The sequence below is a fragment of the Psittacula echo genome (genome assembly GCF_963264785.1).
Source record: "Psittacula echo genome assembly, chromosome: 19".
Classification (NCBI taxonomy): Eukaryota; Metazoa; Chordata; class Aves; order Psittaciformes; family Psittacidae; genus Psittacula; species Psittacula echo.
Genome location: NC_137755.1, coordinates 3,818,903 through 3,843,387, shown reverse-complemented (window position 1 = coordinate 3,843,387; position 24,485 = coordinate 3,818,903). Strand labels below are relative to the sequence as shown.

At 52.3% G+C, this 24,485-nt stretch overlaps 1 protein-coding gene across 1 annotated transcript in view; it reads left to right on the top strand.

Moving 5' to 3' along the window:
- LOC308228559 (olfactory receptor 14C36-like) overlaps window positions 1-23,861 on the top strand; it is a gene marked incomplete at both ends in the record, with an annotated part of 48,615 nt that extends 24,754 nt beyond the window's left edge. The window contains 3 exons of the mRNA XM_080631939.1: window positions 5,177-5,313; window positions 6,833-6,928; window positions 23,805-23,861. Of these exons, the coding sequence (XP_080488065.1) occupies window positions 5,177-5,313; window positions 6,833-6,928; window positions 23,805-23,861 (290 nt within the window). The remainder of the gene's footprint in view (window positions 1-5,176; window positions 5,314-6,832; window positions 6,929-23,804) is intronic.
- Between the last annotated feature and the right edge of the window lie 624 nt (window positions 23,862-24,485).

The window sequence follows — 24,485 nt, the reverse complement described above, 5'->3', positions numbered from 1 at the left end:
GACATGTTCTAATGGACATGGTTCATGTGTTGACTTGCCAGCATTCGGTTAATGGTGGACTCGATATTCTTAAGGGTCTTTTCCAGCATAAATGTTTCCATGATTCTACAAACTCTCATTGTTCAGACCAACCTCTGTCTCTCCTCATAGCAATGACACTGCAGGCAGGCAGTGTGTCTGCCAGCTGAGGGAGGGAACAGCAGTGCTTGCTTCAGGCTGTTTCCCATGGTGTTCCCTAGAGCCCCAGGCAGCCCCGGTGGGAGCTCAGCAGGGCAGAGGCAGAGCCACCTTGGGCTGGGCCTCTGCTGCTGAGCTGGGCCTGGCTCCTGGGACGCAGAGAGATGCTGGCAAGCGGGCAGTGCTGCAGAGAGACAGCTCTGGCCAGGAGCAGGGCTGGGGCACTGCCTGCAGGCACCCAGGGGAGACCTGCGAGCCTCAGAGAGCTTAAAGGCACTTGGCAGTGGAGGATGCTGAGAGCTCCCTGCAGGAGAAACCTTCCCAGCCCTGTGCATGGTAAGGCTCTGGGTGCAGGGCAATGCAGCTGCAGTTCCTGGAGGGATCTGCTCAAGCTGCTGCCTCGGACAGTCCATGGGATCTGTCAGGAGGACTCTCTTGGTTTCTCTGTGTAGATAAGGAGCAGGATGTGCTGCAGAGCAGGGCTTCCCTCTGCACCATGCGAGGGACAGGACAAGGCAGGTCCCTTGTCCCAGGGCTGGCTGCAGGCTGTGAATGTGGGTGTGCAGGCAGGGTTGCCCAGCGCTGTCCTTGCGAGCAGGGTGCCTGCAGCCCAGGGGCTGTGTGCAGGGGCAGGGACTCTGCTGCCTGCCAGGGTCAGCACTCAGCCTGCCCGGGAGCTCCCCATGGTGCCAGAGGGAAAGCTGTGGGGGAAGGAAGAACCCCTGGCAGGGAAGGAAAAGTGTTCTTGTGCACTGGAGAGGGTGCTGTGTGGGTCAGAGTTGTTCAGAGCTCCACATCACTCTGAGGGTCCTTCTGAAAGACACTGAGGCAGTGATTGCCTGATAGGGAAGGATCCTGAGCTTTGACGTTTTCCACTCTTGGTGGGCAGGTTGGGCAGTGGGAGCTGGGAATTTCCTTCTCTGCTTTGGAGAAGGCACCGAGAGTCTTGTCAGGACTTGTGTGAGCTGCTCCTGAGACCCTGCAGAGGCAGAGATGCCCCTGGGCAGAGCCCTGCTGTCGGGAACCTCACACCTGGCACTCCATGGATCCATCAATGGTGAATGGAGAATACCAGAATCACAGAATCCCAAGGGTTGGAAGGGAGCTCAAAAGCTCATCTACTCCAACCCCCCTGCAAGAGCAGGGTAACCTAGAGTACATCACACAGGAACTTGTCCAGCTGGGCCTTGAATATCTCCAACGTAGGATTTTCCACAACCCCCCTGGGCAACCTGTTCCAGTGCTCTGTCACTCATACAGTAAAGAAGTTTTTCCTGATGTTCACATGGAACCTCTTATGCTCCAGTTTACACCCATTACCCCTTGTCCTATCCCTGGACATCACTGAGAAAAGCCTAGCTCCATCATCCTGACACTCATCCTTTACATATTTGTAAACACTGATGAGTTCACCCCTCAGTCTCCTGTTCTCCAAGCTAAAGAGACCCAGCTCCCTCAGCCTCTCCTCATAAGGGAGATGTTCCACTCCCTTAATCATCTTAGTTGCCCTGCACTGGACTCTTTAAAGCAATTCCCCGTCCTTCTTGAACTGAGGGGCCCAGAACTGGACACAATATTCCAGATGCGGCCTCACCAAGGCAGAGTAGAGGGGGAGGAGAACCTCTCTTGACCTACTAACCACACCCTTTCTAATGCACCCTAGGATGCCATTGGCCTTCTTGGCCACAAGGGCACATTGCTGGCTCATGGTCATCTTCCTATCCACCAGGACCCCCAGGTCCCTTTCCCCTTCACTACTTTCCAGCAGGTCAACCCCCAACCTGTACTGGTACATGGGGTTGTTCCTCCCCACATGCAAGACTCTACACTTGCCCTTGTTGAATGTCATCAAGTTTCTCCCCGCCCAACTCTTCAGCCTGCCCAGGTATCGCTGAATGGCAACACAGCCTTCTGGTGTGTCAGCCACTCCTCCCAGTTTAGTGTCATCAGCAAACTTGCTGAGGGTACATTCAGTTCCCTCATCCAGGTCGTTGATGAAAATATTAAACAGCACTGGTCCCAGCACCCACCCCTGAGGGACTCCACTAGTCACAGACCTCCAGCTAGATTCTGCCCCATTGACCACAACTCTCTGCCTTCTTCCTTTCAACCAGTTCTTGATCCACCTCACTACCTGATCATCAAGCCCACACTTCCTTAGCTTATCTATGAGGATGCTGTGGGAGACAGTATCAAATGCCTTACTGAAATCAAGGAAAACCACATCCACCGCTCTACCATCATCCATCCACCTAGTTACTTCCTCATAGAAGGCTATAAGGTTGGTCAAACATGACTTCCCCTTGGTAAAACCATGTTGGCTACTCTTAATGACCCCCTCATCCTTGATATGTCTAGAGATGGTGTCAAGACTAAGTTGTTCCATCACCTTTCCAGGGATGGAGGTAAGGCTGACTGGTCTATAATTACCCGCGTCCTCCTTTTGGCCCTTCTTATAGACTGGCATGACATTTGCCATCCTCCAATCCTCAGGCACCTCTCCTGTTTCCCACGACTTACCAAAGATGATGGAGAGTGGCCTAGCAATGACCTCCGCCAGCTCCCTCAGCACTCGTGGGTGTATTCCATCCGGACCCATCGATTTATAGATGTCCAGATTGCTTAACTGATCCCTAACCCAATCCTCATCTACCAAAGCAAACTCCTCCTTTATCCTGACTCTTTCTGGGGCAATGGGAATCTGGGGCCCCCGGGGAGAGTCTGCAGGAATAAAGACAGAGGCAAAGAAGGCATTCAGCACCTCTGCCTTCTTTATATCCTCTGTCTCCAGGGCACCCTCCTCATTCAGCAGTGGGCCTATATTGCCTCTTGTGTTAGTTTTATCCGCTATGTATTTGAAGAAGCCCTTTCTATTGTCCTTAACCCGACTTGCAAGATTAAGTTAAAAGGAGGCCTTAGCTGTCCTAATTGCCTCCCTACATCCTCTAACAACAGTCCTATATTCCTCCCAAGTGGCCAGCCCCTCCTTCCATAATCCATAGATTCTCTTTTTCTGCATGAGTTTGCCCAGCAGTTCCTTGTTTAACCATGCTTGTCTCCAGGCTCCCTTACTTGATTTCCTACCCATTGGGACGCTCTGATCCTGAGCTTGAAAGAAGTGGTCCTTGAATGCTGACGAACTATCTTGAGCCCCTGTACCACCTAGTACCCTTTCCCATGAGACTTCCCTTAGCAATTGATTGAAGAGGCCAAAGTTGGCCCTTCGGAAATCCAGAATTGTGGCCTTGCTAGGTATTCTATTCCTCCCACACAGGATCCTAAACTCCACCATCTCATGGTCACTGCAGCCAAGGCTGCCATTGACCATCACCACTTCAACCAGACCCTCCTTGTTGGTGAGTACTAGATCCAGCAGCGCTCCTCTCCTAGTTGGTTTGTCCACCATTTGCATTAAGAAGTTATCAGTGCACTGGAGGAACCTGATAGACTGTGAATGACTGGCTGTGTGAGTCTTCCAGCAAATATCGGGGTAGTTAAAATCCCCCATGAGGACCAAGGCATGTAGTTGAGAGGCTGCATTCAGTTGCCTGTAGAAAGCCTCATCAACTCCTTCATCCTCATCAGGAGGTCTATAATAGACTCCCACGACTGTATCACCTGTACCAGCCTGCCCCTGTTTCCAACTCTTTGAATCTAGAAGGTAAAGGAAATCTTCATCGTGAGCAGACCATCATTACGCACAGCTTGACTTAAAGGTGCAATCACAGTTTCCCCTCATTTTCCCCTAGTTTGCCCTGCTGAAGGGCAAAATCCTTCAGCCAGCCCCTCCCCCCCCCAATATCTCTGGTGCCTGTGCTGGTGCTTGTGCTTGATTCTCATTGTCAGCACCTTCAGCCCCATTATTCACAGTACCCCTTCTCTAGAGAGCTGCCATCAAATCCAAATCCTCCTCTGCATTCCGCAGACGTTTAGTATCCTATGGTGCACAAAGAGCAACAGCATTTAAGCAAATTTCACTGTCTTTCTCCAAGGACAATACAGACAGGTCCTGGAGTGCAAAATTAAAACTGCAATCCTTTTGCCGTTCCAGATGATATCTCAAAGTGAAACACATTTCTGCATAAGCTACTTCATCCCACTTTCCTTCTCCTCTCAAGGATAACATTCACCTCTGACCACCGCATTTTAGCAGAGTCTCCTGAGTAACCAAACCCCTCGGGGGTCCACCACTTTGTTCCAAAGTCTCCTGAGTGACCGAACCACGCGGGGGTTCACCGATTTGTTTCCAGTGTTGTGAAATGCAACCCAATGGGGATTTCTTCAACCACCCCCATGGAGGCAGTGGTTCTGACCTCCACCCAGATTGTTACAAAATGCAACCCAGTGGGGACCTTTTCAGGATGCCCCCTTTGGAGGCAGTGGTACCCATGATCCTGACCTCCACCAAATATCAAAATCCGGACGACCAAAACTAAACAGCCTTTTACCCACCGCGCAGGGCGTCCCTCTGTGCCTTACGTGGAAAGAGACCAAAAAGGATGCCCTTTTAAAGAAATTAAATCAAGGTCTCCCCAAGGTCCTGAGATTGGTTCTGGGTTTCAGGAAAACTCCCCCAATGCTGGCGTGAAGGTCCCAGAGACTCCCCAGATCCGTGGGAAACACGGCTGAGTGTCCCTGTTCAGGCACCAAATTGTTACCATCAAAGTCAGTCAGAGAAACTCTCTAAGGCTCAATGTGGAGTTTCAGAAAGCAGCATTCTTTATTGCAGCGCTGGGCGCACACGTGAATCGTTTCACAAAGGTGAGCACACCCGGTACTTGCCGACAGCAGCTCTATATTTAGCATAGTCATGCATATTCACAGCTTTTCCAGGAACTAGTTATAATATTTGCATCCTGGTTACGCATGCGCTTTCTTGCTGAGCGGGCACCGATAGTCTTCCTCTGTGTTTACTGAATGACCTCAGTGGTTGCGCACGCTTGCAATGTCCTAGTGCCCAGTTAGCAGTTGGTATGTCCTTGCTTCTGCTCTGTTCCAGGCTCGCTCCACGCTGGGCGCCACTCTGCTATCCTGAAGGCTGGCATCCTTGGTGGTATTTACTGTCTCCTTAGCTGGTATCAGTCCCGTGATGTTCCTTTCCCCATCAGCCAAACATTCCTTTCTCTCTACACATTAGTAAGAACAGTTTGGCCTATTCTACTATGCTAAAGGCACACACACTATTGTTGGTTTAAGTTTTAAAGTTACAACACAGTGAGCACAGGGACGCGCTGGGGTCATGGGGACAGGGTGACCATAGGGATATGGTGGGTCACATGGGGACCATGGGGACACAGACATCACAATGACCATGGAGACATGGGACCACAGGGTTGGCTGATTCTGGAACACCCCATGTTCAGGTGTGCAAGGCCACAGAACCCCACAGAACCCTTCACCAGAGGCACATGGAGACGACAACTGCTCCTTGGAACACAAGCTACCGGTGGAGGAGGCAAGAGCAGCTCCTCTGGTGGTTCCGATCTTGGTGCCTGGGCACGCAGCGGGGCTGCTCTGACACACTGTGACATCACCTGCCACACACTGTGACGTCACCTGCCATGCACTAGGACATCACCGCTCCCACTGCTTATATTGCATGCAGTGACTCCCCAGGGCAGTCACTGTGCAGAGACGACTCTGAGAACTTCCCAAAGCAGCACCTGCAGCATCCTCGGGCAGCATCCAAGAGGAGGGACCTTCTGCACTGGCAGTGCCAGCATCCCCAGGTGCATCAACCCTACACGATGGCGCAAGGGTTCATGGGGAGCTTCCAGCCTCTCTCTGGGAGTCCCTGTTCCAGAGGCACCCACAGTTCCTCCGGTCGCTGCAGCCCTGTCTTGTCGTGGGAACTGGAGCAGTTCTTTGGTGTGAAGGGTTTGAAGGCTGCCTGGGCAGGCAGTGGGGCTGGTGCTGGCCTCAGGGCTGAGCTCTCATCCCCTGGTCAGGCAGCGGGATTGGCGCTGGCTTCAGGGCTGAGCTCCCATCCTCTGGTCAGGCAGCGGGGCTGGTGCTGACATCGGTGTTGAGCACCCAGACCCTGGGTGGTGTTTTGGCTGGGATAGATTTAATTCTCTTTCCTGTAGCTGTGTTCTGGCTTTATTCTGGCAATAACACTGGTAACACACTGATGCTTTAGTTGTTGCTCAGTAGCACTTACCCTGATCAAGGACTTTTCAGTCTCTCACGCTCTGCAGTGAGGAGGGGCACAAGAAGCCAGGAGGAAGCAGACAGGACACCTGACCCAAACTAGCCAAAGGGGTATTCCATCCCACAGCACGTCATGCCCAAGATAGAAACTGGGAGAGTCACCCTGAAGGGATGGGATTGGGTCAGGCTGGGTATCGCTCAGTGGGTACTGAGCAATTGCATTGGGCATCACTGCTGGTTAGTATTATACTCTCTCCTGTCTACTTTTATGCTCTGTTCCTTTTAAACCACAATAGCTCTACAGGAGCAAAGTTTGCTGTACAGCTCTTCATAGTGATTTTAGTGATGGAAGATTTTACCTTTTCTGTTGTTGTTGCTCCAGGTTTGGTTTTTCACTTCTTTTCATGACTTTGTTCTTGTATTTTTAAAGAGCTCTGGCTGGTGGGTGAGTTATTTCTCTCTCTCTAATTCCTGCGGGTTTCCAACCCGCACCTTGCTCCTTCAGCTGCTGATTGCCAGGTTTTCCATGTGGGTCCTTCTCTCTGTGTGCGTCCCGTGCCCATTCCAGGACCGTCGCATTCCCGTCAGCAGCCTGGCGGAGGTGCGGAGCGGATCCTGCTCCCCAGGTCTCTGTGGTCACAGTTGTGGTCGCTGCCGTTTCGCTGGCACGGGCAGATTCTCAGTCTGCAGCTGAGGGTTGCTTTTCTGTGGGGGGGTCTTGTCTGGGGCTGGGGCAGGGTGGGGGCTAGCTCCAGAGGTCTCTGCTGTCAAGTCTGGCCATAGGACCACGTGTTGAGTTGGTGGGATTTGTGCTCACAGGAAATAGTGCACAGTGTAGGGAACGCAGGAATCTGGTTTGTTTTCCACGCGGATTAAAGTAAAAGGAAGCACTTGATGGGATGGAGCCATCCCTTTCTTGTGAGGTTGCGGGATGAAGGATGCTGCGAGTGTGCGGGGTGCAGGGGAGCCCAGCGTGGCTGCTGCGGGGCTGGAAGTTTGTCTCTTACTGAGACTGACTCTGCGGCTCTGGCAGCAGAGGGCAGAGGCTGGTCCCCCCATGGCCACTCCCGGAGCACCCCTGGGTGCCCAGTGCCATGGGCACGATGCTGCCGCCATCACAAAGCCGTGGTGGTCGCTGTGGAGACGCCCATTGTGACGGGGCCCCTACGCTGAGCGTGGGCTCTTTAAGGAGCCAGAGCCCTGCAGGAACCAGTGCAGAGGAGACCCCTCCCTCGGGAGGCTGCATTTCCCGTGGCTGCCCTGAGCATAGAATCATAAAATCATAGAATAGTTAGGGTTGGTGCAGAGAGAAGCCCTGCTCTGCAGCACATCCTGCTCCTTATCTACACAGAGAAACCAAGAGAGTCCTCCTGACAGATCCCATGGACTGTCCGAGGCAGCAGCTTGAGCAGATCCCTCCAGGAACTGCAGCTGCATTGCCCTGCACCCAGAGCCTTACCATGCACAGGGCTGGGAAGGTTTCTCCTGCAGGGAGCTCTCAGCATCCTCCACTGCCAAGTGCCTTTAAGCTCTCTGAGGCTCGCAGGTCTCCCCTTGCTCCCAGCTCATCAGGAGAGGCCCAGCCCAAGGTGGTTCTGCCTCTGCCCCACTGGGCTCCCTCCAGGGCTCCCTGGACGCCAGAGGAACACCATGGGAAACAGCCTGAAGCAAGCCCTGCTGTTCCCTCCCTCAGCTGGCAGACACACTGCCTGCCTGCAGTGTCATTTCTCTGATGAGAGATGCAGTTTGGTGTAAACAAAGTTTCTCAGAATTACAGAATCATTTAGATTCAAAAAACACCCTCAACATCAACTCTTAACTCTCTTAACCAAACACTGTCATGTCCACCACTGACCCATGTCAACAAGTGCCACATCTCCATGTCTTTTAAAGGCCTCCAGGAATGGTGACACAACCACTTCTGTGGGCAGCCTGTTTCTTGTCCCATCATTAGGACAGCCAGACAAACACAGGCTGGGATCTCCTTTACCCTTGCTGATGGAGTGGATTCACCCTGGTTAGCTGAGGCATCTCCACCTAAGTCTGTAGGCCTGGGGCTGGAAGGGGACTCAGCTCCCTCCCATGAACACCACAAACCCACAGGAGGTAGGATTCCTCCTGCCTCTGGTCAGGTCTTCCTTGAAAAGGCACCTACATGAGGGAGCTTTGTCTCAGCATTAACATTGACGGGGGCCAGGAGTGACGTGTCTGGGTGCAAATCTCTGGTGACATTTGGCATTACAGGGCTGGTCAAAGTTACGTGCAAGTTATAGAGACAGGCCAAAGATACGTGCAGGCTGATATAGAGACAAGACAATGTTGTTGGGAATATTCTTGTAAGTGCTCAGAGGCTTCAGGCATCAGTTGCTATCAGTGATGCCAGGTCTGTCCTTTCTGCCACCCTGCAGCTGCAGGCATTGAGTGAACACAAAGTACATCACTGCAGGGTCTTTACTCACTCCCTTGATGATTCAGCTAAGGAACAGCCCAAGCATTTTAACTGTGTGCTTGGCTACATCTGGCTTTCAGAGACAGCGTCCTTTATGCACAGCGATGGGTCATAGCAAATCTCAGACAAGCTCAAACAGGAATTGAAGAGCACCAGGATGAGATGCTCCTACTTCAGGAACAGTTAAAGAAGAAACAAGATAACGCAGGACCACCACTAAATAAAGCAAGAGTACATGCAGGTAGATCTCAGATACCCTATCTCCTCATTGCCTCAGTTACCACCAGCAAGATCTCTCAGGACTTTGTGCTTTGAGAAGGGACCCTGGATGGGAAAGGGAAACAACCAGCACTGGATGGGGATCAAGTCAGGGGTTAGGGTCTTTGCAGACTACAGCCTTACCAGTCCATGAGACCAAAGGGGCAGCATCCAAGGTGCTGAGAGAATGTTTTTCACCAGGACCTGCTGGTCTGTTGCTGTCCCAGGAGAAAATGCACTGGACTCTGTGAGGCATCATTTAAAATGCTGTTCCCTAGATCTAGCTCTGTAAGGAGAGAATTGTACAGGTAGTCTCATGTCCCTTTGATGGCTGGAACCCCAAGAGGCGTAGCATGGAGACAAGAAGGATGAGGAGGGTGGATGCCCCCTGCATGAAGGGGAAACTTGGATTTCTGGAGGTTCTCTGTGTGACAGGGAACAGGTTGGGTTGCCTTTTGTGACTGAGGATCAGAGGAGTGGATAAGAGGGACATTGTGCTCACAGTTACAAACTACTTGCTCAGGGAGGGGAAACAGAAAAGGTCTTTTGTCAGCAGCTGAGGAAGCCTCCAGGCTAATGAGCAGGTACCTTGCTGGTAATTGCCCTGGCAGTCCCTGGCCATGCAAAGCAACAGGGTGCAACAGTGTGGAGGGTCTTGGCACAACCGGTTAACACAGGTGCAGGGCAGGCCAACAAGGGTGATGCTCCCCTGGAAAGGCTGCTCAGGATGTGATCATCAGTGTCAGCCTTGGCTGTCATGAGCATGCAATAGTGGGGACTCAGATGCTAAAGGGCATGAGGAAGGCCAGCAGCAGAGAACAGACTGGACTCACTTGGGGACAATTCCAGGAGTTTCCATGGGAAGCGGCTCTGATGGTGAAGGAGCCTGAGCAAGTCTGATAACGATCCCTGAGCCTGGAATACCTGGAGGGCTTCGAAGGTCCTCCAGGGCTTTTGCCACCTTCCTGAATGTCGGTCAGGCTCCTGAGGGCTTTAGCACAGTTCCAGAGCACCTGCGCATTCTGGAATGGCCCGTGTTATTCCGCAGCCTTGCCAGAGCCTGCTGAGGCCTCTGCCTCCATCTAGAATGCTTGAGGAGATTCTGCAGGGTTGGTGCAGACTGCCAGGGCCCTGCCATGTTCTGCAATGTTGGGTGTCCTTCCAAGCGTGCTGGTGGAAGCACTTAAACTCTGTTTAAGTTTGAACCCATTGCCCCTTGTCTTATCACTACAGTCCCTAATGAAGACTCCCTCCCCACCATCCTTATAGTCCACCTTCAGATACTGAAAGGCTGCTATGAGGTCTCCACGCAGCCTTCTCTTCTCCAGGCTGAGCAGCCCCAACTTTCTCAGCCTATCTTCATACGGGAGGTGCTCCAGTCCCCTGATCATCCTCGTGGCCCTCCTCTGGACTTGTTCCAACAGTTCCATGTCCTTTTGATGTTGAGGACACCAGAACTGCACACAATACTCCAAGTGAGGTCTCACGAGAGCAGAGGAGAGGGGCAGGATCACCTCCTTCGACCTGCTGGTCACGCTCCTTTTGATGCAGCCCAGGATACGCTTGGCTTTCTGGGCTGCGAGCTCACACTGCAGCCGGCTCATGTTCATTTTCTCATTGACCAACACCCCCAAGTCCTTCTCTGCAGGGCTGCTCTGAATCTCTTCTCTGCCCAACCTGTAGCTGTGCCTCGGATTGATCCCATCCAGGTGTAGGACCTTGCACTTGGCATGGTTAAACTTCATAAGGTTGGCATCAGCCCAACTCACAAGTGTGTCGAGGTCCCTCTGGATGGCATCCCTTCCCTCCAGCGTATCAACTGAACCACACAGCTCGGTGTCATCGGCAAGCTTGCTGAGGGCGCACTCAATCCCACTGTCTATGTCACTGAATAAGATGTTGAACAAGGTCGGTCCCAACACCCATCCCTGAGGGACACCACTCGTTACTGGTGTCCAGCCGGACACTGAGACATTGACCACAACTCTTTGTTTGCGGCCATCCAGCCAGTTCTTTATCCACCGAGTGGTCCACCCATCAACCTTTCATGCCCCACGTTGGGCACCAAAAAAGAACTGTCGTGGTTTAAACCCAGTCAGCCATCAATCAGCCACACAGTCTCTCCCCCCACTTCTTTCCCTCCCCCTGCTCCCAGAGAGATAGGAAGGAGAATTGAAAGAATGTAACTCCCACAGGTTGAGGTAAGAACAGTTTAGTACCTAAGGTATAACACAAATCACTACTGCTACCACCAATAATAATAGTGATAAAGGAAATAACAAGGGAAGAGAATACAACACCTCACCACCCGCCGCCCGATAACTCACCCCCACCCAGCAGTGATCCAGCCCTTCCGGGTAACTCTCAGTTACCTCCCGGGCATGACGTGCTGCGGTATGGAATACCTCTGGCTAGGTTGGGTCAGGTATCCTGTCCCTGCTTCCTCCCGGCTTCCCCTCCTCCCTGGCAGAGCCTGAGACTCACAAAGTCCTTGGTCAGACCAAACATCGGTGTTATCAGCTCCGTTCCCAGGCTGAAAGTCAAAAACACAGCGCTGCACCAGGTACTAAGGAGAAAAACTGACTGCTACTGCTGAACCAGGACAGCACCAAGTGACACCAAGTGACCCTCCAGACCCACAACTGCCCCCCAAAGTGACACCGCAGATCCACAACTGCCTCCCCAGTTACCCGAAGGAGATCACTCAGACCCACATCCGCCCCAAGTGACCCCCCATACCCACAACTGCCCCCCAAGTGACCCTCCAGACCCACAACTGCCCCCCAAAGCGACACCCCAGACCCACAACTGCCTCCCCAGTTACCCGAAGGAGATCCCTCAGACCCACATCCTCCCCAAGTGACTCCCCATACCCACAACTGCCCTCCAAGTGACCCACCCAGACCCACAACTGCCCCCGAAATGATACCCCAGACCTGCAACTGCCCTCCAAGTGACCGTCCAGACCCACAAGTGCCGCCCACATGACCCCAAAGTGATTCCCCAGACCAACAACTACTGCCCAATGACCTCCAGACCCACAACTGCCCCCCAGTGACCTCAAAGAAACCGCTCAGACCATGCTGCTCAGGCAGTAGACTTGCAGCTGCTTTCCTCTGTTAGGAAATTGAAATGACTTTTGCCTAGCCAGAAGGCTGGGATTATTTAGTTTGCTTCTTGGATCAGTTTGAAGTCAAGATCCTCGCCTCTTTGTATACAGAGACAGAGGTTTGCACTCTGCAGAAGTGAAGATTCTGATGAGGTGAGGTGGTAAAAGGCAGAAGCTCCCTCCTGAATAGGCTTAATGCTCTGTAAACACAAATGTATGAAAACAGAAATGGAATCGTAGGAAGGACTCTAAGACACTCAGATTTATTCCACAAGAAGGCTTCTTGTGCAAACACGGCTCAGAATAAATCTGAACTCCAGCCTTTAAGTGCTACTTCCAAAAGAAAGAGGGGAAAAATGGTCAAGAAGATTTTTAGAATTATTTCTTTTACTTATCTCGAGCGAATCAAAAGATCCAGATTGTTGCTGAGATGTTAAAACCAAATGAACAGATCAGCTGTGTAATCAAAAGAGGTGCACGCACGACTCAAGAGAGTTTCTCCTTCTTGCCTTTTTGTGCCAGTAGGCTGGCAATACCTTCTGACAGCCAAAGCTCTCAGTGCCCTGACATACTGTCACTGGAGCTGTCTTTATTTCCAGCCAAACAAGGGGCAGGACAACTGCACCCAGTGAACAGTAACCAATAAAAACTCTCCCTTGAATTAATGCCCTTTTGCACTTCAGGCCTGCCCTGAAATGTGAAGGCTCTTCATTTTGTCCTTAGCCTGGTAAGCAGATGGGAAGTCACCCAAGTGTTTGCTCACATACCTAAAACAGGGAAACGGGGCTTCTTTTGGTTAGTGCCTGTGTCACATCTGGCTGTTATGTTTTCATTGTGGGGTCCTACGTGCAGATGTTCAGGGCTGTGCTGAGGATCCCCTCTGAGCAGGGACCCCACAAAGCCTTTTCCAAGGGCCTCCCTCACCTGGCCGTGCTCTCCCTGCTTGTCAGCACTGGTACCTTTGCCTACCTAAAGCCCCTCTCCGTCTCCTCCGCCTCCCAGGATCTGGCTATGGTGGTGCTGTACTCGGTGGTGCCTCCAGCAGGAAACCCCCTCATCTGCAGAGGAGAGGGGTTTTTTTAAGATCTTACAATGACGGGCTTATGAAGGGCTACAGAAAGATGCTCCAAGGGCTGGAGCTCGTGTCCAGACAACTTCACCTGCAGACGAAGACAGGCTGAGGGAGCTGGGGATGTTCAGCCTGGAGAAGACAAGGTTCCAGGGATACATCTTAGCAATCTGCCCATTTCTAAACACGGCCTACAAGAAATCTGGAAAGGGGCTTTTTACAAGTGTGTGAAATGACAGGAGAAGGGGGAATGGCTTTGAGCTGAAAGAGGGGGATTTAGATCAGACATTAGGAAGGAATTCTTCCCTGTGACAGTGGTGGGACACTGGCACAGGGTGCCCAGAGAAGCTGTGGCTGCCCCGTCAATGACAATGTTCAAGGCAAGGTTGGACACAGGGGCTTGGAGCAACCTGCTCTAGTGGACCACCATAAAACACCTCTGTAACACCCAGAAACACCTGTGAAACAACTCAAAAATAACCCCAAACCACTCCTACAACTTCTGAAGGACACCTTGAAACATCCCCAGAGCCCCCGAAACACCATTGGCATCCCCCAAACCATTCAGGTCCTTGTCTTCCCCCTGCTGTGATGCCGTGGCATAAATCAAACCCTAAACACGAAATCCCTGTTCTTGACCCTAATTTTAACCCTCACTGATTTTTATAATGTTATAATATTGTAATAGAATGTAACTAAATTATCTATTATACTAATAGAAATGCTTGTCTATCTATATAACTATTATAAATTATACACTAATATAAATGCTTTTCAGTCCAGTGGGCCCATGACACCTCAGGCCATAGAAACTGTCCTGAAGGGATGAGTTGCTGCTTGGTTCAGGCTGGGTGTCGCTCAGAACATGCTGAACAATTGCACTGGGCATCACTGCTCGCTATAGGTCTTTTCTTTCCCCTTTTGGTTCTGTATCTCTCCCCTTCTTCTTTCCATTCTTGTTAATAACAATAACACTAATATTACATTGTGCTTGATTTCAGTTCCTGACCTGTTCTCATCTCCACCTGTGGGTTTCACACTGTTCCCGTTCTCCTCCCCATCCCACCCGGGTGCTGAGCGAGCGGCTGCTGGTGCTGAGTTCCCGGCTGGGGTTCAACACTGCCCCTGTCCTGGCCCCTTTGCTGTGGCAGCAGGGGCTGGACGTTTGCACTCTTGGAGCTGGGCTCTTTGTATGGGCACGCAGCTGGAAGCAGCATTCCTTGGCTCAGGAAGCGCAGCTCCCCAGTGTTGCTGGGGCTGGGGCAGTGCTTGCCAAGGGCAGGGAAGGCGCAGCAACAGCTCCTGTCCTGGCCCTGCTGCTGGGGGAGCAGAGGGGCTCCCGCGGGCATTGCCGCAGTCAGGATTGCCCAGGTGTGCCCAGAGCCCACCAGCTCCTTCCCACCTTGCGCAATGCCCGCTGGGCTTCTGGGCTGTGCCTGCGCCTGCCAGGGCCTTTGTCACCTTCCAGAATGCATTGGCAGAGCCCAGCAGAGCACTGGAGCCTTGCGCAATGCCCGGCGCTGGCCTGGCCTTTCCCAGAGCCCCGCGGCACCCCTCCTGCCTTCCGCAATGCCCGGGGGGCTTGCGCGGGCCTTGCCGGAGCCAGGCAGGTCCCCTTGTGCTGAGCTCCCAGGGACAGCACCAGCAGCTGCACTGCCCAGGGGCTGCTCCTGCCCTGACACCTTCTCAGCACCTCTGACACCAGCAGCTCCTGCACACAGAAGGCTCCTGCTTCGCCACCAGCACCTCTGCAGGCAGAGCTCAGCTCCAAGCACATGAACGAGCCCAGCGCCTCCTCCTCACCCATCCCCTGCTCCTACAGCTGGGATGGCACCAGCACATCTCCTGACAGCTTCTCCTCCCTTTAGAGCATGCACCCACCATGTGTTTCAAGCCAACACTAAAAGAGGATTGCAAAGTCAAAGAACCCGTACCTGGATGCGCAGGGCAGGCACGGGAGATGCAGCCTCCCGAGGGAGGGGTCTCCTCTGCACTGGTTCCTGCAGGGCTCTGGCTCCTTCAATAGCCCACGCTCAGCGTGGGGGCCCCGTCACAATGGGCGTCTCCACAGCGACCACCACGGCTTTGTGATGGCTGGAGAGCATGGAACTCTGCCTTTGGACAGGTGAGCAGTCAACAGAGAGTTTATGGGTCAGGTTTAAAGGGAGAACAGCTATGGGAGACATTACTGTGTGCATCTGTTACAGACCGTCTGATCAAGAGGACTCTGTGGATGAAGCACTCTACAGACAGATAGGAACAGCCTCACGCTCACAGGTCCTTGTTCTCATGGGGGACTTCAACCACCCTGATACCTGTTGGAGGGACGGTACGGCCCAGCACAAGCAATCCAGGAGGTTTCTCGATTATGTGGAAAACAACTTCCTTCTGCAAGTAATAGAGGAGCCAGCAAGGAGAGGTGCCATGCTTGACCTCGTGCTCACCAACAGGGAAGGGCTGGTTGGAAATGTGACGCTCCAGAGCAGCCTTGGTTGCAGCGATCATGAAATGGTCGAATTTGACATCCTCAGGACAGTGAGAAGAGCGTGCAGCGAGCTCATTGCCCTGGACTTCAAGAGAGCAGACTTTGGCCTCTTCAGGAACCTGCTTAGTAAGGTTCCATGGGATATAACTCTAGAGGGCAGGGGGTCCAAGGCTGTTCTTGATATTCAAGGATCTCCTACTACAAGCTCAGGAGTGCTGCATCGCAACTAGAAGGAAGTGCAGCAGGAGGGCCAGGAGACCTGACTGGATGGAAAAGGAGTTGCTGAGGAAACTTCGAAGGAAAAAAGAGGCTTATAAAAGGTGGAAGCAAGGACAGGCAGCCTGGGAAGAATACAAGGATGTTGTCTGAGAAGCTATGGACCAGGTTAGGAAAGCTAAGGCCCAGTTAGAATTAAACTTGTCTAGAGGTGTGAAACATAACAGGAAGGGATTCTATAGTTACATTGCAAATGAAAGATAGGCTAGGGACAACGTAGGAGAACTGGCTACCCGGGATTTGGAGAAGGCTGAGGTTCTTAATGACTTCTTTGCCTCAGTCTTCACTGTCCCCAAGTCCATGACCACATCACCCAAGTCTTGGAAGGCAGAAGCAGGGACTGTGAGAATGAAGACCTTGGGCCCACTGAAGAAGAGGATCTGGTTCGAGACCATCTTAAGAACCTGAACGTGCACAAGTCCATGGGACCTGATGACATCCATCTATGGGTCCTGAAGGAGCTGGTAAATGAAGTTGCTAAGCCACTGTCCATCATATTTGAAAGAACATGGCAGTCAGGTGAAGTTCCCGATGACTGGGAAAAGGGAAATATAACCCCCATTTTCAAGAAGGGGGAAATGGGTGACCCAGGGAATTACAGACCAGTCAGTCTCACCTCTGTGCCTGGCAAAATCTTGGAGCAGATTCTCCTGCAAGGCATGCTAAGGCACATGAAAAACAAGGAGGTGGTTGGTGACAGCCAGCATGGCTTCACTAAGGGGACATCCTGCCTGACCAATTTAGTGGCCTTCTATGATGGGGCTACAGAACTGATGGACAGGGGTAGAGCAGTTGATGTCATCTACCTGGACTTATGCAAAGCGTTTGACACTGTCCCACACGACATCCTTGTCTCTACATTGGAGAGACATCAATTTGATGGGTGGACCACTCGGTGGATAAAAATCTGGATGGATGGCTGTATGTAAACAGTTGTGGTTAATGTCTCAGTGTCCGGCTGGACACCAGTAACGAGTGGTGTCCCTCAGGGATGGGTGTTGGGACCGACCTTGTTCAACATCTTATTCAGTGACATAGACAGTGGGATTGAGTGCGCCCTCAGCAAGCTTGCCGATGACACCGAGCTGTGTGGTTCAGTTGATACGCTGGAGGGAAGGGATGCCATCCAGAGGGACCTCGACACACTTGTGAGTTGGGCTGATGCCAACCTTATGAAGTTTAACCATGCCAAGTGCAAGGTCCTACACCTGGATGGGATCAATCCGAGGCACAGCTACAGGTTGGGCAGAGAAGAGATTCAGAGCAGCCCTGCAGAGAAGGACTTGGGGGTGTTGGTCAATGAGAAAATGAACATGAGCCAGCTGCAGTGTGAGCTCGCAGCCCAGAAAGCCAAGCGTATCCTGGGCTGCATCAAAAGGAGCGTGACCAGCAGGTCGAAGGAGGTGATCCTGCCCCTCTCCTCTGCTCTCGTGAGACCTCACTTGCAGTATTGTGTGCAGTTCTGGTGTCCTCAACATCAAAAGGACATGGAACTGTTGGAACAAGTCCAGAGGAGGGCCACGAGGATGATCAGGGGACTGGAGCACCTCCCGTATGAAGATAGGCTGAGAAAGTTGGGGCTGCTCAGCCTGGAGAAGAGAAGGCTGCGTGGAGACCTCATAGCAGCCTTTCAGTATCTGAAGGTGGACTATAAGGATGGTGGGGAGGGAGTCTTCATTAGGGACTGTAGTGATAAGACAAGGGGCAATGGGTTCAAACTTAAACAGAGTTTAAGTGCTTCCACCAGCACGCTTGGAAGGACACCCAACATTGCAGAACATGGCAGGGCCCTGGCAGTCTGCACCAACCCTGCAGAATCTCCTCAAGCATTCTAGATGGAGGCAGAGGCCTCAGCAGGCTCTGGCAAGGCTGCGGAATAACACGGGCCATTCCAGAATGCGCAGGTGCTCTGGAACTGTGCTAAAGCCCTCAGGAGCCTGACCGACATTCAGGAAGGTGGCAAAAGCCCTGGAGGACCTTCGAAGCCCTCCAGGTATTCCAGGCTCAGGGATCGTTATCAGACTTGCTCAGGCTCCTTCACCATCAGAGCCGCTTCCCATGGAAACTCCTGGAATTGTCCCCAAGTGAGTCCAGTCTGTTCTCTGCTGCTGGCCTTCCTCATGCCCTTTAGCATCTGAGTCCCCACTATTGCATGCTCATGACAGCCAAGGCTGACACTGATGATCACATCCTGAGCAGCCTTTCCAGGGGAGCATCACCCTTGTTGGCCTGCCCTGCACCTGTGTTAACCGGTTGTGCCATGACCCTCCACACTGTTGCACCCTGTTGCTTTGCATGGCCAGGGACTGCCAGGGCAATTACCAGCAAGGTACCTGCTCATTAGCCTGGAGGCTTCCTCAGCTGCTGACAAAAGACCTTTTCTGTTTCCCCTCCCTGAGCAAGTAGTTTGTAACTGTGAGCACAATGTCCCTCTTATCCACTCCTCTGATCCTCAGTCACAAAAGGCAACCCAACCTGTTCCCTGTCACACAGAGAACCTCCAGAAATCCAAGTTTCCCCTTCATGCAGGGGGCATCCACCCTCCTCATCCTTCTTGTCTCCATGCTACGCCTCTTGGGGTTCCAGCCATCAAAGGGACATGAGACTACCTGTACAATTCTCTCCTTACAGAGCTAGATCTAGGGAACAGCATTTTAAATGATGCCTCACAGAGTCCAGTGCATTTTCTCCTGGGACAGCAACAGACCAGCAGGTCCTGGTGAAAAACATTCTCTCAGCACCTTGGATGCTGCCCATTTGGTCTCATGGACTGGTAAGGCTGTAGTCTGCAAAGACCCTAACCCCTGACTTGATCCCCATCCAGTGCTGGTTGTTTCCCTTTCCCATCCAGGGTCCCTTCTCAAAGCACAAAGTCCTGAGAGATCTTGCTGGTGGTAACTGAGGCAATGAGGAGATAGGGTATCTGAGATCTACCTGCATGTACTCTTGCTTTATTTAGTGGTGGTCCTGCGTTATCTTGTTTCTTCTTTAACTGTTCCTGAAGTAGGAGCATCTCATCCTGGTGCTCTTCAATTCCTGTTTGAGCTTGTCTGAGATTTGCTATGACCCATCGCTGTGCATAAAGGACGCTGTCTCTGAAAGCCAGATGTAGCCAAGCACACAGTTAAAATGCTTGGGCTGTTCCTTAGCTGAATCATCAAGGGAGTGAGTAAAGACCCTGCAGTGATGTACTTTGTGTTCACTCAATGCCTGCAGCTGCAGGGTGGCAGAAAGGACAGACCTGGCATCACTGATAGCAACTGATGCCTGAAGCCTCTGAGCACTTACAAGAATATTCCCAACAACATTGTCTTGTCTCTATATCAGCCTGCACGTATCTTTGGCCTGTCTCTATAACTTGCACGTAACTTTGACCAGCCCTGTAATGCCAAATGTCACCAGAGATTTGCACCCAGACACGTCACTCCTGGCCCCCGTCAATGTTAATGCTGAGACAAAGCTCCCTCATGTAGGTGCCTTTTCAAGGAAGACCTGACCAGAGGCAGGAGGAATCCTACCTCCTGTGGGTTTGTGGTGTTCATGGGAGGGAGCTGAGTCCCCTTCCAGCCCCAGGCCTACAGACTTAGGTGGAGATGCCTCAGCTAACCAGGGTGAATCCACTCCATCAGCAAGGGTAAAGGAGATCCCAGCCTGTGTTTGTCTGGCTGTCCTAATGATGGGACAAGAAACAGGCTGCCCACAGAAGTGGTTGTGTCACCATTCCTGGAGGCCTTTAAAAGACATGGAGATGTGGCACTTGTTGACATGGGTCAGTGGTGGACATGACAGTGTTTGGTTAAGAGAGTTAAGAGTTGATGTTGAGGGTGTTTTTTGAATCTAAATGATTCTGTAATTCTGAGAAACTTTGTTTACACCAAACTGCATCTCTCATCAGAGAAATGACACTGCAGGCAGGCAGTGTGTCTGCCAGCTGAGGGAGGGAACAGCAGGGCTTGCTTCAGGCTGTTTCCCATGGTGTTCCTCTGGCGTCCAGGGAGCCCTGGAGGGAGCCCAGTGGGGCAGAGGCAGAACCACCTTGGGCTGGGCCTCTCCTGATGAGCTGGGAGCAAGGGGAGACCTGCGAGCCTCAGAGAGCTTAAAGGCACTTGGCAGTGGAGGATGCTGAGAGCTCCCTGCAGGAGAAACCTTCCCAGCCCTGTGCATGGTAAGGCTCTGGGTGCAGGGCAATGCAGCTGCAGTTCCTGGAGGGATCTGCTCAAGCTGCTGCCTCGGACAGTCCATGGGATCTGTCAGGAGGACTCTCTTGGTTTCTCTGTGTAGATAAGGAGCAGGATGTGCTGCAGAGCAGGGCTTCTCTCTGCACCAACCCTAACTATTCTATGATTTTATGATTCTATGCTCAGGGCAGCCACGGGAAATGCAGCCTCCCGAGGGAGGGGTCTCCTCTGCACTGGTTCCTGCAGGGCTCTGGCTCCTTAAAGAGCCCACGCTCAGCGTAGGGGCCCCGTCACAATGGGTGTCTCCACAGCGACCACCACGGCTTTGTGATGGCGGCAGCATCGTGCCCATGGCACTGGGCACCCAGGGGTGCTCCAGGAGTGGCCGTGGGGGGACCAGCCTCTGCCCTCTGCTGCTAGAGCCGCAGAGTCAGTCTCAGTAAGAGACAAACCTCCAGCCCCGCAGCAGCCATGCTGGGCTCCCCTGCACCCCGCACGCTCACAGCATCCTTCATCCCGCAACCTCACAAGAAATGGATGGCTCCATCCCATCAAGTGCTTCCTTTTACTTTAATCCGCGTGGAAAACAAACCAGATTCCTGCGTTCCCTACACTGTGCACTATTTCCTGTGAGCACAAATCCCACCAACTCAACACGTGGTCCTATGGCCAGACTTGACAGCAGAGACCTCTGGAGCTAGCCCCCACCCTGCCCCAGCCCCAGACAAGACCCCCCCACAGAAAAGCAACCCTCAGCTGCAGACTGAGAATCTGCCCGTGCCAGCGAAACGGCAGCGACCACAACTGTGACCACAGAGAGCTGGGGAGCAGGATCCGCTCCGCACCTCTGCCAGGCTGCTGACGGGAATGCGACGGTCCTGGAATGGGCATGGGACGCACACAGAGAGAAGGACCCACATGGAAAACCTGGCAATCAGCAGGTGAAGGAGCAAGGTGCGGGTTGGAAACCCGCAGGAATTATAGAGAGAGAAATAACTCACCCACCAGCCAGAGCTCTTTAAAAATGCAAGAACAAAGTCATGAAAAGAAGTGAAAAACCAAACCTGGAGCAACAACAACAGAAAAGGTAAAATCTTCTATCACTAAAATCACTATGAAGAGCTGTACAGCAAACTTTGCTCCTGTAGAGCTATTGTGGTTTAAAAGGAACAGAGCATAAAAGTAGACAGGAGAGAGTATAATACTAACCAGCAGTGATGCCCAATGCAATTGCTCAGTACCCACTGAGCGATACCCAGCCTGACCCAATCCCATCCCTTCAGGGTGACTCCCCCAGTTTCTATCCTGGGCATGACGTGCTGTGGGATGGAATACCCCTTTGGCTAGTTTGGGTCAGGTGTCCTGTCTGCTTCCTCCTGGCTTCTTGTGCCCCTCCTCACTGCAGAGCGTGAGAGACTGAAAAGTCCTTGATCAGGGTAAGAGCTACTGAGCGACAACTGAAGCATCAGTGTGTTACCAGTGTTATTGCCAGAATAAAGCCAGAACACAGCTACAGGAAAGAGAATTAATTCTATCTCAGCCAAAACACCACCCAGGGGGCTGGCAGCTCAACCCCGATGTCAGCACCAGCCCCGCTGCCTGAACAGAGGATGGGAGCTCAGCCCTGAGGCCAGCGCCAATCCCGCTGCCTGACCAGGGGATGAGAGCTCAGCCCTGAGGCCAGCACCAGCCCCACTGCCTGCCCAGGCAGCCTTCAAACCCTTCACACCAAAGAACTGCTCCAGTTCCCACGACAAGACAGGGCTGCAGCGACCGGAGGAACTGTGGGTGCCTCTGGAACAGGGACTCCCAGAGAGAGGCTGGAAGCTCCCCATGAACCCTTGCGCCATCGTGTAGGGTTGATGCACCTGGGGATGCTGGCACTGCCAGTGCAGAAGGTCCCTCCTCTTGGATGCTGCCCGAGGATGCTGCAGGTGCTGCTTTGGGAAGTTCTCAGAGTCGTCTCTGCACAGTGACTGCCCTGGGGAGTCACTGCATGCAATATAAGCAGTGGGAGCGGTGATGTCCTAGTGCATGGCAGGTGACGTCACAGTGTGTGGCAGGTGATGTCACAGTGTGTCAGAGCAGCCCCGCTGCGTGCCCAGGCACCAAGATCGGAACCACCAGAGGAGCTGCTCTTGCCTCCTCCACCGGTAGCTTGTGTTCCAAGGAGCAGTTGTCGTCTCCATGTGCCTCTGGTGAAGGGTTCTGTGGGGTTCTGTGGCCTTGCACACCTGAACATGGGGTGTTCCAGAATCAGCCAACCCTGTGGTCCCATGTCTCCATGGTCATTGTGATGTCTGTGTCCCCATGGTCCCCATGTGACCCACCATATCCCTATGGTCACCCTGTCCCCATGACCCCAGCGCGTCCCTGTGCTCACTGTGTTGTAACTTTAAAACTTAAACCAACAATAGTGCGTGTGCCTTTAGCATAGTAGAATAGGCCAAACTGTTCTTACTAATGTGTAGAGAGAAAGGAATGTTTGGCTGATGGGGAAAGGAACATCATGGGACTGATACCAGCTAAGGAGACAGTAAATACCACCAAGGATGCCAGCCTTCAGGATAGCAGAGTGGCGCCCAGCGTGGAGCGAGACTGGAACAGAGCAGAAGCAAGGACATGCCAACTGCTAACTGGGCACTAGGACATTGCGAGCGTGCGCAACCACTGAGGTCATTCAGTAAACACAGAGGAAGACTATCGGTGCCCACTCAGCAAGAAAGCGCATGCGTAACCAGGATGCAAATATTATAACTAGTTCCTGAAAAAGCTGTGAATACGCATGACTATGCTAAATATAGAGCTGCTGTCGGCAAGTACCGGGTGTGCTCACCTTTGTGAAATGATTACGTGTGCGCCCAGTGCTGCAATAAAGAATGCTGCTTTCTGAAACTCCAAATTGAGCCTTAGAGAGTTTCTCTGACTGACTTTGATGGTAACAATCCTGAACAGGGACACTCAGCCGTGTTTCCCATGGATCTGGGGAGTCTCTGGGACCTTCACGCCAGCATTGGGGGAGTTTTCCTGAAACCCAGAACCAATCTCAGGACCTTGGTGAGACCTTGATTTAATTTCTTTAAAAGGGCATCCTTTTTGGTCTCTTTCCACGTAAGGCACAGAGGGACGCCCTGCGCGGTGGGTAAAAGGCTGTTTAGTTTTGGTCGTCCGGATTTTGATATTTGGTGGAGGTCAGGATCATGGGTACCACTGCCTCCAAAGGGGGCATCCTGAAAAGGTCCCCACTGGGTTGCATTTTGTAACAATCTGGGTGGAGGTCAGAACCACTGCCTCCATGGGGGTGGTTGAAGAAATCCCCATTGGGTTGCATTTCACAACACTGGAAACAAATCGGTGAACCCCCGCGTGGTTCGGTCACTCAGGAGACTTTGGAACAAAGTGGTGGACCCCCGAGGGGTTTGGTTACTCAGGAGACTCTGCTAAAATGCGGTGGTCAGAGGTGAATGTTATCCTTGAGAGGAGAAGGAAAGTGGGATGAAGTATCTTATGCAGAAATGTGTTTCACTTTGAGATATCATCTGGAACGGCAAAAGGATTGCAGTTTTAATTTTGCACTCCAGGACCTGTCTGTATTGTCCTTGGAGAAAGACAGTGAAAGTCGCTTAAATGCTGTTGCTCTTTGTGCACCATAGGATACTAAACGTCTGCGGAATGCAGAGGAGGATTTGGATTTGATGGCAGCTCCCTAGAGAAGGGGTACTGTGAATAATGGGGCTGAAGGTGCTGACAATGAGAATCAAGCACAAGCACCAGCACAGGCACCAGAGATATTGGGGGGGGGAGGGGCTGGCTGAAGGATTTTGCCCTTCAGCAGGGCAAACTAGGGGAAAATGAGGGGAAACTGTGATTGCACCTTTAAGTCAAGCTGTGCGTAATGATGGTCTGCTCATGATGAAGATTTCCTTTACCTTCTAGATTCAAAGAGTTGGAAACAGGGACAGGCTGGTACAGGTGATACAGTCGTGGGGGTCTATTATAGACCTCCTGATGAGGATGAAGGAGTTGATGAGGCTTTCTACAGGCAACTGAATGCAGCCTCTCAACTACATGCCTTGGTCCTCATGGGGGATTTTAACTACCCCGATATTTGCTGGAAGACTCACACAGCCAGTCATTCACAGTCTAGCAGGTTCCTCCAGTGCACTGATAACTTCTTAATGCAAATGGTGGACAAACCAACTAGGAGAGGAGCGCTGCTGGATCTAGTACTCACCAACAAGGAGGGTCTGGTTGAAGTGGTGATGGTCAATGGCAGCCTTGGCTGCAGTGACCATGAGATGGTGGAGTTTAGGATCCTGTGTGGGAGGAATAGA